The following is a 12,671-nucleotide window of genomic DNA, read 5'->3' as shown; positions in this document are numbered from 1 at the left end:
TCCATCTATGACCACCAAAAATCATCTTGCATGTGTACCACACTTTGGGAAACTCTAGACTAGATCACTGAAGACTTGTCCAGCTCTCTGACCTCCTGCCCGAGTCCCTCAAAGTCCCTTGGAGACCTACCTGGAGAACCAAAAACCTGATTTTAGTAGGTAGGAGGGAGCAAGAGTATGAGAAACCTTGGAGAAAGAGAGATGTGGCCAGGGCCGAAAGAACATGGAGACTGAAAAAAGACTGGGGCCAGGACAGAAAAAGGAGATGGAAGGCTTAAGTGTCACTGAGCAGGACTCCACTGACTGATTTCCAGAAACAGCTAAAGGTCAAGGTCCAGGGCAAGCCAACCAGAGCAGCTGCCTTTCCTGTCTGACCCCAGGATACACTCCCACTCACTCACCTGTAAGGCCTGCTGCTCCGAGGGGGGTGGTAAGACACGAATACCTGGGGGCCTTCTGGATTCAGGAGGCAAGCCCCTGAGCCATGCGTGGAGGTGCCTGGGGGTTAGGGCGTGCCTGCCTTTGAGTTTCCAGTCCTTGCCCGTGAAAATGTTGAGGGCCCTCTGGGCGCTGCCAAAAGTTCTGAATTCTGAAAGCAAGAATATCCCCCACCTTCTGTTATCAAGGGCCAAGAAAGTTGGTCACCATTCAAGCTGGGGCATGGCCAGGGCCATGGCAGAAGCACACAATCACGAGCTGCTGCCCTGGTCCAGCCTAGGAGGGCTTGTTTGCTGAGCCTTTCCCTTCTCCGACCTCATGTTTTCACCAGCCCCAATCTTCCCTAAGGCTACCTTTGGTGGTGTAGACTTACTCAGAAAACAGTATTTTTTCTGCTTTCCACTTTTAAGATCTTTAGGCAAGATCACAGCTTCCAGGCCGAAGAAGAGGGTAGACTGCTGCAACAAGTGTTCTCTGAAGGTTTCACTCACTCCAGACAGGTAGATAGTACCTTGGTTCTCAGAATCTTGTTCCAGCTCGTTCACGAGAGTGTCACAATCGAGGGTAAGCTCTGTCACAGGTCTCTGCACCTAACCCAGGAACCAACGAGTTAGTGGTAGAAAGTCATCACTTCAACCCCCAGGCCTCTGCATACTAGCCAGAGTCCTTGGGAAAATGATTTTGCAGTTTCCTCATCTGTAAAATGAGGACAATGATAACTGCCTCACAGAACTACAGTGGAGGCTAGACAGATAAAAATATTTATATATTTTCATGTAAACATATTCTCCCTCTTTTTCTCTCCCCATCCCCAACATTACATATCAGTTCTCTGCCTCCTGCCCTCAATGAAATTCTGTTTACTTATATAAGAAACTTCAAAATACCACCATTTGATCCCCTTGAAAGTTGAAGGGAAGGGCTACCACAAACAACCACCCAGAATAAACCATTTGGATCCTAAGTAGTGATAAATCATACCAGGAAGACCCCAATGTAGCCCAGGTAAATTGTGACAAAAACAGAAGCTGTCATGTCTTAGGTGCCTCATTGCTAGGAGAATTTGAGGCTTGACTGAAGACTCCGTAATAGAAGTCTTATGCTTGGGCTTCTCTAGGGTGTTTCCTATATGTCTTGGGCACTGTAAATACAGGCTGTGTTGGACTATGGCTGAGTGAAGGGTGCTGCTTTTTCTCTCTGTTCCTGGCCACCCTACCTTGATGCAGATATCTTCTACCAGAACCCCATCCAAGGTCTCTATGGCCAGCTGTGCAGCTTCCAGGACTTCATACTGGATACAGAGATGAGGCTGCAGAAAGAACAAGATATCCTCAGCTATGCTTTCCAGGCTCAAACTAGGGCAGGAGCTAGGGAAGGGACATGACCTATGGTGCCCAAAGCCACCAGAATGGACGCCCTTACTGTGTTGGGCTAGACAGTGATTGCTGATTGCTTCACGGTGGAGTCCAACTTTAAGTGGAATCACCAAGGTTCAGGACTGGTTCTAAGATAATAACCTTACTTGTCATTTAAAACTGAAGCCCTCTCTCCCTGGGTGGCATGGGGAAAGCACTAACAAATTCTTTACTATCCAACTTGCTTTTCATAATATTTCTTATGAGTCACCAAAGGCTTAGGTCAACACTGAAGCCATAGGTAGAGATTCCCATTTGTCTTTTTTGTTACTTTAGACAGGCTATAAGCTTCGGGAGCTAAGTTCTTCCATTGGATAGGTCACATGTTTGAATGGACTGCAAATCAGTCCATTTTTCACAAATGTCTGGATAACCAGCCACTGGTGTTTATGCTCTCTGGACTTGAGTATCTTGTCCTAACATCGTCTCCTTTAATCTTGAAGGTAGAGCTTTTCTGCAGGACAACACTTCTTGTTCCTCATGCTTTTCTACTTGATGTCTCAGAGATAATCACTCTTTGTGTTTATCTGAGCCACGTCATCATCATGGAGAGAAAACCTTCCCATAATCTTCCTCCTGTATCTTAACCCATCTATGAACCTACTCTGAAGTTAAGCCCTACAGAGTCCTCCCAAGACACAGAAACCATTGCTGTTTTTGAAAGGGTACTTTATCACTTAAAGCTGAGGTCACAATCACAAGGATACATTCAACTAATAAACATACTTTTTGTCTGGCTACATGATATTTAAGAAAACTGCAGCCAACATATAAAAGTTGGCAGGTTTCTGAATTTTCTTAAAAAATTCAAAGATCTGGGTACACATTTCTGTGGGTCAATAACTGCCCCCATCAGACAGAGCATGTCTCACACTCCAGTTGGTAACAGTCAAGCTCACTTAACTAATATTTATTACTGCATGGCTCCTGTAGACATCAGAGTTTCTAGCACTAATCTAGAAGGTCAAAATCTGAGTTTTCTCGTCTCCTTACCTGATGGGTTTCAAGAACAAGAGTCATTGATCGAACTGGGCCAAAGCTCTTAAACAGCCTCTTCAGAACCTTGAGGTTGCAATTTTTGCTAAATGGCCCAACATAGACAGTTGACATCTCTGACCACTTGACCCTCATCTATAGGAAAAACAGCAGAATACAGTGAGGAGGTGGATGTGAAAAGAGAATTAAGTAAAGTCTAAAAAAACATGAGACAAAATATGGGCTAATTCCACTTCAAGGAATTTTTTGACACAAACAGTTGCCAAAGTGCAAAGATTTATATACAAGGATGGTCACTACAGTATTACTTATCATGGCAAAATTTATAAAGTATAAGTGTTATAAATATAGGTATACCATACAATGAAATATGTGGCCATTAAAAAAAAGGGAGATAGGATATGTACTGACATGAAAAGGTATACAAAATATACTGTTAAATTAAAATATAAAGTTATAAAACAGTATACATAGGCTGATTCCCATTTTATAAAAATGTATTTTTAAAAATGTTAATATAGACATAGAAAAACTCTGGAGAAATACATGACAAATTTAATAAAGCACGTATTACTTCCTATAATGGGGGAGGTTATAAAAGTAATTAAATAAATCATCTAGCAGAACCCATCTACCTACCCTTTTGTTCATCTCCTCAGTGAGGCTGGGTGAAAATGGCTCAAAAGAGAACTGGACAATGCTGAAGGGAAACAGGGGAATTTCCACTCTGGCCTGCTCAAGAACCTGCAGAGAACACAGCCTGGTTGAGCTAGGAACCTAGTAGCCTATTGTGGCTCCTGGAAGTAAGCCACAATAATATAAACGATGCTTGTCTTTTTACCTTTAATGAAAAGCAATATGGGGCTGATTTCCAGCTCTGGAAAAAAATGGTGACACCGCATGGCCTCCCAAAAAATCATAAAACCAGTAAGAAGAATAAATAAAACCACATTTGGCCCATACCTTCAGTATTACTAACAGACAGTGAATATTACAACCTTAAAACTACTTCCAATTAGGGAAATAAATTAAATTCCAGCAGAGCTCCCACCATGGCACACTGCTACAAGCCAGCGAGTACAGAGAACAAGAGAGAGTAGGCTTAACAGTCTGTGAGAAAGAAGCAAAGGACATGGAAAACTTAGATGAAGCACAAACAAAATTACTCCCAGAGAAAGTCCAACTGACTGCCAAAACAATGAACACTAGCCAAGGCTCTGATAGGCCACAGCACTTGACTTGGCAGCCTCAAAAAGCAGTACTTCTAGGGAATAATCAGGTACACAGAGAAGAGGTATTACCCCTTGAAGACACTGCAGTGAAGGGAAAAAAGGAAATAAGAGGGGGAAATTAAGGAACCTACAGAAAGGAAAGAGAAATAATACACCTGCCAACCCATCCCAGAACAACAGTATAACTGCCCTCTCCCTCTCCTCAATACTACAACATCATTCTTAAAAGAAATAGCATTAAAAAAGAAAAAGTAAAAACAAAACTGCATTGAGGAAGGAGAAACTGGCAGAAGAGGGGCTCCTGAATGAAAACTCTGTTCATAAAATGAATAAAATTAGACAACAGCAGGCCACATTAATCTAAACTACTATTAAAAACAAAACTAAAAAAAAAACAGAAAGTGAGAATTAAAGCATTTCAGTTGATGAAAATTCTCCCCCCAAAAATCAACTACGGAGCTGAAGGAAACTATTACCATTATACTCCAAATGGAATTAAATATTAGCAGTCAAGCATTTAGGGATATGAAAAAACATATCTTAAATGAGAAAAAACAGAAAAACCAAGAACAGAAGAGGAAATTACAAGGTACCAAGAAAGAATAGATTCAAGTGAAAATTTAATAAAGGACATTGCAAAAAAGCAGGGGGAAGAAAAAAAACAAAGAGAATAAAAATGAAATAAAAAGGATCAGAGAGAGGAGCAGAAATGGAAGATAGTCAAAGGAGGGCCAACATACTTGTGTAATTGGAGTCCATGAGGAAGAAAATTAAAACAATGAAACCAAATGAATATTTGAAAATATAATCCAGGAAAACATTCTGAAAATAAAAGAAGCCTAGAATCTATATATTGAAAGATGTCACTGGGTACCAGGAATAACTGACCTGAAATGGTCAACTCTGAGACACAGCCTAGTAAGACAATTAGACTTTAAATACAAAGGGAAAAAAAACTTCTCAGGGCCTCTAGGCATAAAGAAGAAATAATTTACAAGGCCAAGAGAATTAGACTGGGACTTTTCAAATATAACTTACAAGAACTTCTACCTCTTGCCAAGATGAAGTAAAGCAAATCAGGAATTTAGAAGGAAAATTCCAGAGCCTCATAAAGGACATCTATAAAAATTAACTACTACCACTAGCATCCTGATTAATGCTATGAGATGGAGTGGTTCCCCCTAAGATCATGAACAAGCCAAGAATGCCTGTTGTCACCACTTCTATTCAACATTGTGCTGGAGATTCTAGACTGTACACTACGGCAAGAAAAGCAATAAAAGGCACACAGTTTGGAAAGGAAGAAGTAAAACTCATTAATCACAGACAAGAGAAAGTAGAATAAGACTATTGATTACTGTATAAATAATAAGTAGGAGAAAAATGATACCACTTAAAACTGACAGACCACATGGTAAAAGGTTAAATAAGAAAAAAAGGTATTAAAGGTTCTGAAAGGTAACCACTGTAATAAAAGAACAAACCTTCCTAAATACCAAAAGAAATGTAAAAAAGCATAAGACAGAATTGAGACCAAACATATCAATAATATCAACAAACAGGATGAGCTTAACTCAAAAGCAAAAGGCCTTGCCGCCTGGAAACTAAAAAAATTCTCTGTAAATAATTCTTGGGTGAAATGGGAAATATAAACAGAAATTAATAAATTTCAAAAATAGCAATGATGAAAATACTATATATTAAAATCTATGGAATACATTCAGAGCAGTGATTAAACGGAAATTCATAGCCCTAAAAACCTATATCAATAAAAATGAAAGAAATAAAATAAATGAATTTCCCAACTCAAAAAGATAGAAAAACAACAAAATATAGCACAAAGAAGACTAAATGTAAAAGCAGAAATTAACGAAGTAGAGAGCAGAAAAACAGAACAAACTAATAAATCAAAATCCTGGTTCTTTAGGGGCAGGGAACAAAGTAGATCAACTACGAACTAATTTAATTAAGGCAGAAAAAAAAAGAGAGAGAAAACACGATACAAATATATAAAATAATAAATGGCAGGGGGAAATAGCTACTGATATGGGGCAAAAAAAAAAAAATTAAAGAGACTCACACAGCACTATATAAATACGTAAATCTAATCTAGATGAAATAGAGAATTCCTTAGGAAAATATACTTTACCAAAATTGTCTCTAGCAGTTATAAAGATCTTAAGCATAACCAATTTCCATAGAAGAATTAGAGAAAGTTAACAAGAAACTACCCTACGAAAAAGAATCAGGCCCAGATGGATTCAAGGAGAATACTAGCAAACCTTTAGAGACCATATAGTCCCAATACTACATATATTGTTTCAGAATCGTGACAATGAAGGAAAATTTCCAAGTTCTTTTCAAGCAAGTGTAACATTTAAACCTGAACTTGATAAACAAAAACGAAAATTACAGAGTAATATTACTTATAAATATCAACATAAGAAAACATTAAGAAAATAATATAACATAACCAATGGGATTTATTCCAGGAGTGTAAGAATGGTACAATATTAAAACATCTATTAACATAATTCTCCATGTTATTAAGCCTGAAGAGAAAATTATATGAGTTATCTTCAGACATGCTGAAGAAGTCTGACAAAATTCAACACCCATTCCTAATAAAAACTCTTGGGGGGAAAAAAAAAAGAATGGATAGATACTTCCTTAATGTGATGATATACATATAGCTCAATCCTAAAGCCAACATCTGACTTAAATGGGGAAACTCCAGAGGCATTCTCATTAGGGTTAGGAAAAATGCAAGAAGGCCAAGTATATCCACTACTATTTAACATTGTTCTAGAGGCATTAGCCAAAGCATTTAGACAAGAGAAAATAGAGACATAATATTTGGAAAAAAAAGAAATTAAAAAATGGTATATATACACTGGAGTACTATGCAACTGTAATAAAGAATGAGGACAATGCTTATAAACTGATATGGTATAATTTCTAGGACATATTCTCAGAGGAAAAAGCCAATTGCAAAAGAGCTTATATAGTATCTTATCTTCTGTATAAGAAAGAAAAAGAGAAGAAAGCTCTCAAATCAATAACCTGACTTTTCAACTTGAGCAACTAGAAAAAGAAGAGCAAACTAAGCCCAAAGCTATCAAAAGGAAAGAAACGAAATAGGGAACAGAAAAGCAACAGAGAGAATCAATAAAACCAGAAGTTGGTTTTTTGAAAAGATCAATAAAACTGACAAACTTTTAGCTAGACTGAAAAAAGAGAGAGAAGATGCAAATAACTAAAATCAGAAATAAAAGTGAGGATATTGCAATTGATACTACAGAAATAAAAAGAATCATAAGGGAATACTATGAAAACTATATACAACAAATTAGATGAAATGGACAGAAACACATAAACTACCTAACTGACTCAAGAAGAAATAGAAAATCTCAACAGACCCATAACAAGTGAAGAGACTGAATCAGTAATTAAAAACCTCCCAACAACAAAAAAAGTCCTAGACCAGATGGCTTCACTGGCGAATTCTACCAAACATTTAAAGAACTGACACCAATCCTTAAACTCTTCGAAAACACAGAAGAGGAGGGAACACTTCCTAACTATGCGGCCAACATTATCCCGATACCAAGAAACTTGAAAGCAGGGTCTCAGATACACCAATGTTCAGTTTAGCATTACTCACAACAGCTGAAAAGTGGAGAAAACACAAGTGTCCATCAATAGATGAATGGATAAACAAGATGTGGTATATGCACACAATGGAATATTATTCAGCCATAAAGCGAAGTGAAGTTCTGATGCATGCCACAACACCTTGAACCTCGAAAAATTATGCTGAAAGAAATAAGTCAGTTGCAAAAGGATAAATACTGTATGATCACACTTACATGAAATAAGTAAATATATAAACCCCAAACCACACCCATTGCTGTCAAGTTGATTCTGACTCATAGCAACCCTATAGGACAGAGTAGAACTACTCCATAGGATTCCAAGACTGTAATCTTCATGGAAGCTCACTGCCACATCTTTCTCCTGCTGAAAAGCTGGTGGGTTCGAACCACCGAGCGCTTAACCACTGTGCCACCAGGGCTTTTTAAGCAAATATATAGAAACCAAAAATTCTTAGTGGTTACCAGGGGTGGGAAGGAGAAGGAGAGGGGAAGTTTCTGCTTAGGGGCCAGTGACTTTATGTTAAGGGTGGTGGAATAATTTGGAAAAGGATAGTGAGAATGGTTGTACAATCTGAAGAATGCAATCAATGTCACTGAATTACACATGTAGAAATTGTTGGGGAGAAAACGAGAAATTTTTTAAAGTTCTGATGCATGCTACAATGTGGATGAACCTTAAAACATTATGATGAGTGAAATAAGTCAGACACAAAAGGACACATATTGTATGATCCCACTTACATGAAATATCCAGAAGAGGCAAATGCAGAGAAAGTTTATTAGTGGTTATGGGGAGCAGGTGGAAGGGGGAAAATGGGGAGGTAGGTATTCAGGGGTAGTGAGTTTCTGTTTGGGGTGATGAAAAGCTTTTGGAAATGGACAGTGGTGATATTTGCACAACATGGTGAATGTAATTAACGTCACAATTGTATACATAAAAATAGTTGTAATGGCAAATGTTTGTCATATATATTTCACCAAAGTAAAAGTTTTTAAAAAAAGGAGAAATAAGCAAGTATATGTAACAGAAAACAAAGTTATTTACTTATGAGGTGGGAAGATGGAGGAAAGACATGAGAGGGAATGACACTTCTTTGAGTATACTTTTTTATACAGTTTTGCCTTTATAATTTAATGTTAATGTTCTATATATCAAGAAAATTAAATCAACAAAGATAGGAGGAAAGAAAAAAAAAAACACACTAGAACTGAAAGCAAACTAAAACAAATGAACCCAGCTGTATTTTAAATGCATAACATAGCTAGTCTGAAGGGGAAAAAGAACCCAAATAACTTATAAATAAAATATTTACATACCCTATACCCTCAGTCTTGGAGTGTGGGGGTGTTTTGAGCTCATTCTATAGTGATATGGGTGCAGCAAAAAAGGGAGACACAACTGTGGAATGAAGGAAGGAAAATAAGAACCCTGCATGAATGCATTGAAATCGGAGGTATTGTTATAGACACAATTTCTAAAATATATGTATATATGTGTGTGTACATATGTTGTTAGGTGCCATTGAGTTGGTTCTGACTCATAGCAACCGTATGTGCAACAGAACAAAACACTGCCCAGTCTTGGGCCATCCTCACAATCGTTGCTATGTCTGGGCCCATTGTTGCAGCCACTGTGTCAATCCACCTTGTTGAGGGTCTTCCTCTTTTTTGCTGACCCTCTACCTTACCAAACACGATGTCCTTCTCCAGGGCCTGGCCCCTCCTGCTAACATGTCTAAAGTACATGAGATGAAGTCTCGCCATCCCTGCTTCCAAGGAACACTCTGGCTGTATTTATTCCAAGACAGACTTGTTCGTTCTTCTGGCAGCCCATGCTATATTCAATATTCTTATATGTGTATAAATATATTTATGTATATATGTGTATATATACCCTGGGTAGTGCAAACGGTTAATGTGCTCGGCTGCTAACCAAAAGGTTGGAGGTTAGAGCTCACCTTGGAAGGAAGGCCTGGTGATCTACTTCTGAAAAATCAGCTATTAAAAACCCCATGGAGCACAGTTCTACTCTGACACACGTGGGGTCACCATGGGTCAGAATCAACATGACCGCAATGAGAATGGTTCTGTGTACATCCATGTATGCATATGTATTACCTCTGTGTATGTATACATACATATATTTCCTAACTCTGTCTGCTGAAAGAGTCTAGAAACAAAGATACCTCAGTAGCAATATGCACATCTAGCACCCACATCTTGTCTTCTAATACCAAGATAAGCCTGAACACCTTGTTGAGACAGAAACTAATCAGGAGGAAACACCATAAAACCCAAAATGGGGAACATTCTGTTAAAGAAAAAAGGGGGGACATGCATTATTAAAAAATATATCATGAAAGACAAAGAAAGGTTGAGGGTTGTTCCAGATGAAAGGGGATGGAAATACACATTGAAGTATTTAGGGGTAAAGGACCATGATGTATGCAGCTTATTCTCAAAAATAAAATGTCAGAGAGAGAAGAAAATAAAATGTCAGAGAAAGAGAGAGAGAAGAAGAGAGAGAAAAAGGAGCATGCAGAAACATACACAAATAATAAATTAATAAGTTAATGCTGGGGCAGAGTATTAACAACAGGTGAATCTAGATAGAAGATATGTAGATGTTCTAACATTCATGCAAGTTTTCTGTGAGTCTGAAATTATTTCCAAATAAAATGCTTAAAAAAAAATATGGATCTTCTAGACAAGATAACACAGTAAGTTTATGCTTTGATGTACCTCCTGTGTTTCACATATATAGCAATGATAGATAAAATATAAAACAGTAAACCAAAAAGATATAGCTAGGCTTAAAATCAAGAGGAACATCTTCATAAACCGAAAACAGAACAGAAATTCGAAGTGGTATACAGGGTCAAAGCCACTGGCCTGCTGGGCTCAGGAAGCAGACAATGGCAGCTGTCAGTTCTGCTCCTGTGGGGTAACTGGGACTAAAAGTGCCCCATACAAAACATGAGACAGAAGCCAGACTTGCTCACTGTAGCCAGCACTGCTGATGAAAAAAAATCATAAAACTTGCATGCCGTGCACAGGGCTATTCTCTCCTCTGCTCTGAATGTAACCTGCAAAGGGACAGCAGGTCACTCACCTCTTTATTTGAAAGGCACTTAATACTTTGACAGTTTCTGGAAGAAGAAAGTTCACTAGCATCTGTCTCCCGGGTCAAGAAAAGGAGTTTCTGACCCACTGAGTCCAAGCATTCTAAAACACTGGAGAGAAGTAGAAAAGACCAAGGTAAGAACAAGTTTTCCATAAGCAGAAAGTTATTTCTTCGTATCTGCCTGGTCCAACATGGTAGCCACTAATTTAAACTAAAAAAAAATTAAAAACTCCATTTCTCAATCCCACTAATCACATGTGGCTAGTGGCTACCGTACTGCACAGCTCAGATAGTGCACATTTCCATCATCACAGAAAATTGTATTGGACAGTGTTGTTCTATAGTTAGGGAGAGGAAGGATGAACAGGAAATATACCCAACGCCCTGTCAAAGCTTAGACTACATTCTAAGGATCTGATAAATTTGTCATGCCAAATCTCTTCTGAGAGTGTTTTTGTTTGTCTTATTTTTTCAATCTGGGCAAAACATCAAGACTGACTCTTCTAATCAAAATACCAACTAGTCTAGCATCTCCCCCAGTGCTATTTAGTTCAATGTATCTCAATGTCTTATTTTTTTGGTAAAGGATGTCATTTTTAGACCAGCCAGTAGATTCAGAAAACTAGAAAAATAAATAGATATACCAATTCACTAACTTTTTACTTAGGGCAGAAGGTGTATTATCCCCCATAGTTTTTGTGATAGAAGAATGTATTTATATTTTTGGTAAACATTTCTCAATACTCGAAAGAGGAAAAAATAAAATCTCAGGTTGTGTTGTTAAATAAGAAACCAGATATACCATTTGCCTGTGCTCTTGTTTAGGACTGAAAAATATTACCTTGTGTTTGGCTGTTGAACAACTTCTGTTTTATTTCTCAGCTCTTGGCCTGCTGCATGCAATTCCTGGCGACTAGCAAGCGCCTCCAGATTTAGTTCTGCAATCTTGAAAATAAAGTGGTAAAGTCATCTAACTTCTTGCAAAGCATTTGAAATAAAAGACAAAATAAAACAAGAAAAACCCTCTAAAGTGGTGTTCTCTGCTTCTTTAGACAGTGGCTTTGCCATTGGCACAAGTCCTGGGCTGGCTTCAATAGTAACCAGATGGTTTCTAGCTGCTTATCTAAGAATGGCAATCTGTTACCAGCTGCCGATGTTGTTGCATGAATATGGGAAAGGGCCAAACAAGGCTAAGTGAATTTTGGCCTATCACTCATTCTATAGTCAGTCATTTAAAATTTACTTCTCTGCAATCCTGCAATGTTTGGAAATGATAAAAGAAAGGCTTTTACAGCAACATCAAGGAAAGTCACCTTTTTGGTTTAACATAAGCAATCCTGTTAACTTTTGAATTTTTTAAACTTTGATCTTTTTCTAATAGACATTATGGAAAGGATGCAAACCCATGCATATGGCATAAAAGCTTCTTCTAGTTGATGTTTATTCTTCTTCCATAAAGTGGGAGGCCACCTGGGAGTTGTGATGCAGAGATTGAGATACAATTGTTTAAATAAGCTTTTTATTTTAGAATTTAGATTTACAGAAAAATTATAAAGATAGTATAGAGAGTTCCCATATATCCTATACCTAATTTCCACCTATTATTAACACCTTACATTAGTATGGTGCATTTGTCACAACTAATCAGCCAATAATATAAATTAGCATTAACTAAAGCCCATACTTCATTCAGATATCCTTAGGTTTTACTCAAGTGAGACACAAATTTCCCTAGAAATCAAGTGAAAGCATAATATAATGTAGTGGATTTCAAAGTGGTTCTAGGACCCCTGGGGGTTCCAGAGACTCT

At 37.8% G+C, this 12,671-nt stretch overlaps 1 protein-coding gene across 1 annotated transcript in view; it reads right to left on the bottom strand.

The window, feature by feature from the left end:
* REXO5 (RNA exonuclease 5) overlaps window positions 1-12,671 on the bottom strand; it is a 32,322-nt gene that overhangs the window by 3,564 nt on the left and 16,087 nt on the right. Inside the window, exons 11-17 of the mRNA XM_012554640.2 lie at window positions 11,703-11,806; window positions 10,850-10,970; window positions 3,489-3,593; window positions 2,847-2,984; window positions 1,655-1,747; window positions 812-1,028; window positions 402-589 (exon numbers count right to left, since the gene is read on the bottom strand). Coding sequence (XP_012410094.1) covers window positions 402-589; window positions 812-1,028; window positions 1,655-1,747; window positions 2,847-2,984; window positions 3,489-3,593; window positions 10,850-10,970; window positions 11,703-11,806 — 966 coding nt within the window. The remainder of the gene's footprint in view (window positions 1-401; window positions 590-811; window positions 1,029-1,654; window positions 1,748-2,846; window positions 2,985-3,488; window positions 3,594-10,849; window positions 10,971-11,702; window positions 11,807-12,671) is intronic.

The sequence above is a fragment of the Trichechus manatus genome, unplaced genomic scaffold, assembly GCF_000243295.1.
Source record: "Trichechus manatus latirostris isolate Lorelei unplaced genomic scaffold, TriManLat1.0 scaffold00024, whole genome shotgun sequence".
Classification (NCBI taxonomy): Eukaryota; Metazoa; Chordata; class Mammalia; order Sirenia; family Trichechidae; genus Trichechus; species Trichechus manatus.
Note: the sequence above shows the minus strand (reverse complement) of the source record. Positions and strands in the feature narration are given on the sequence as shown.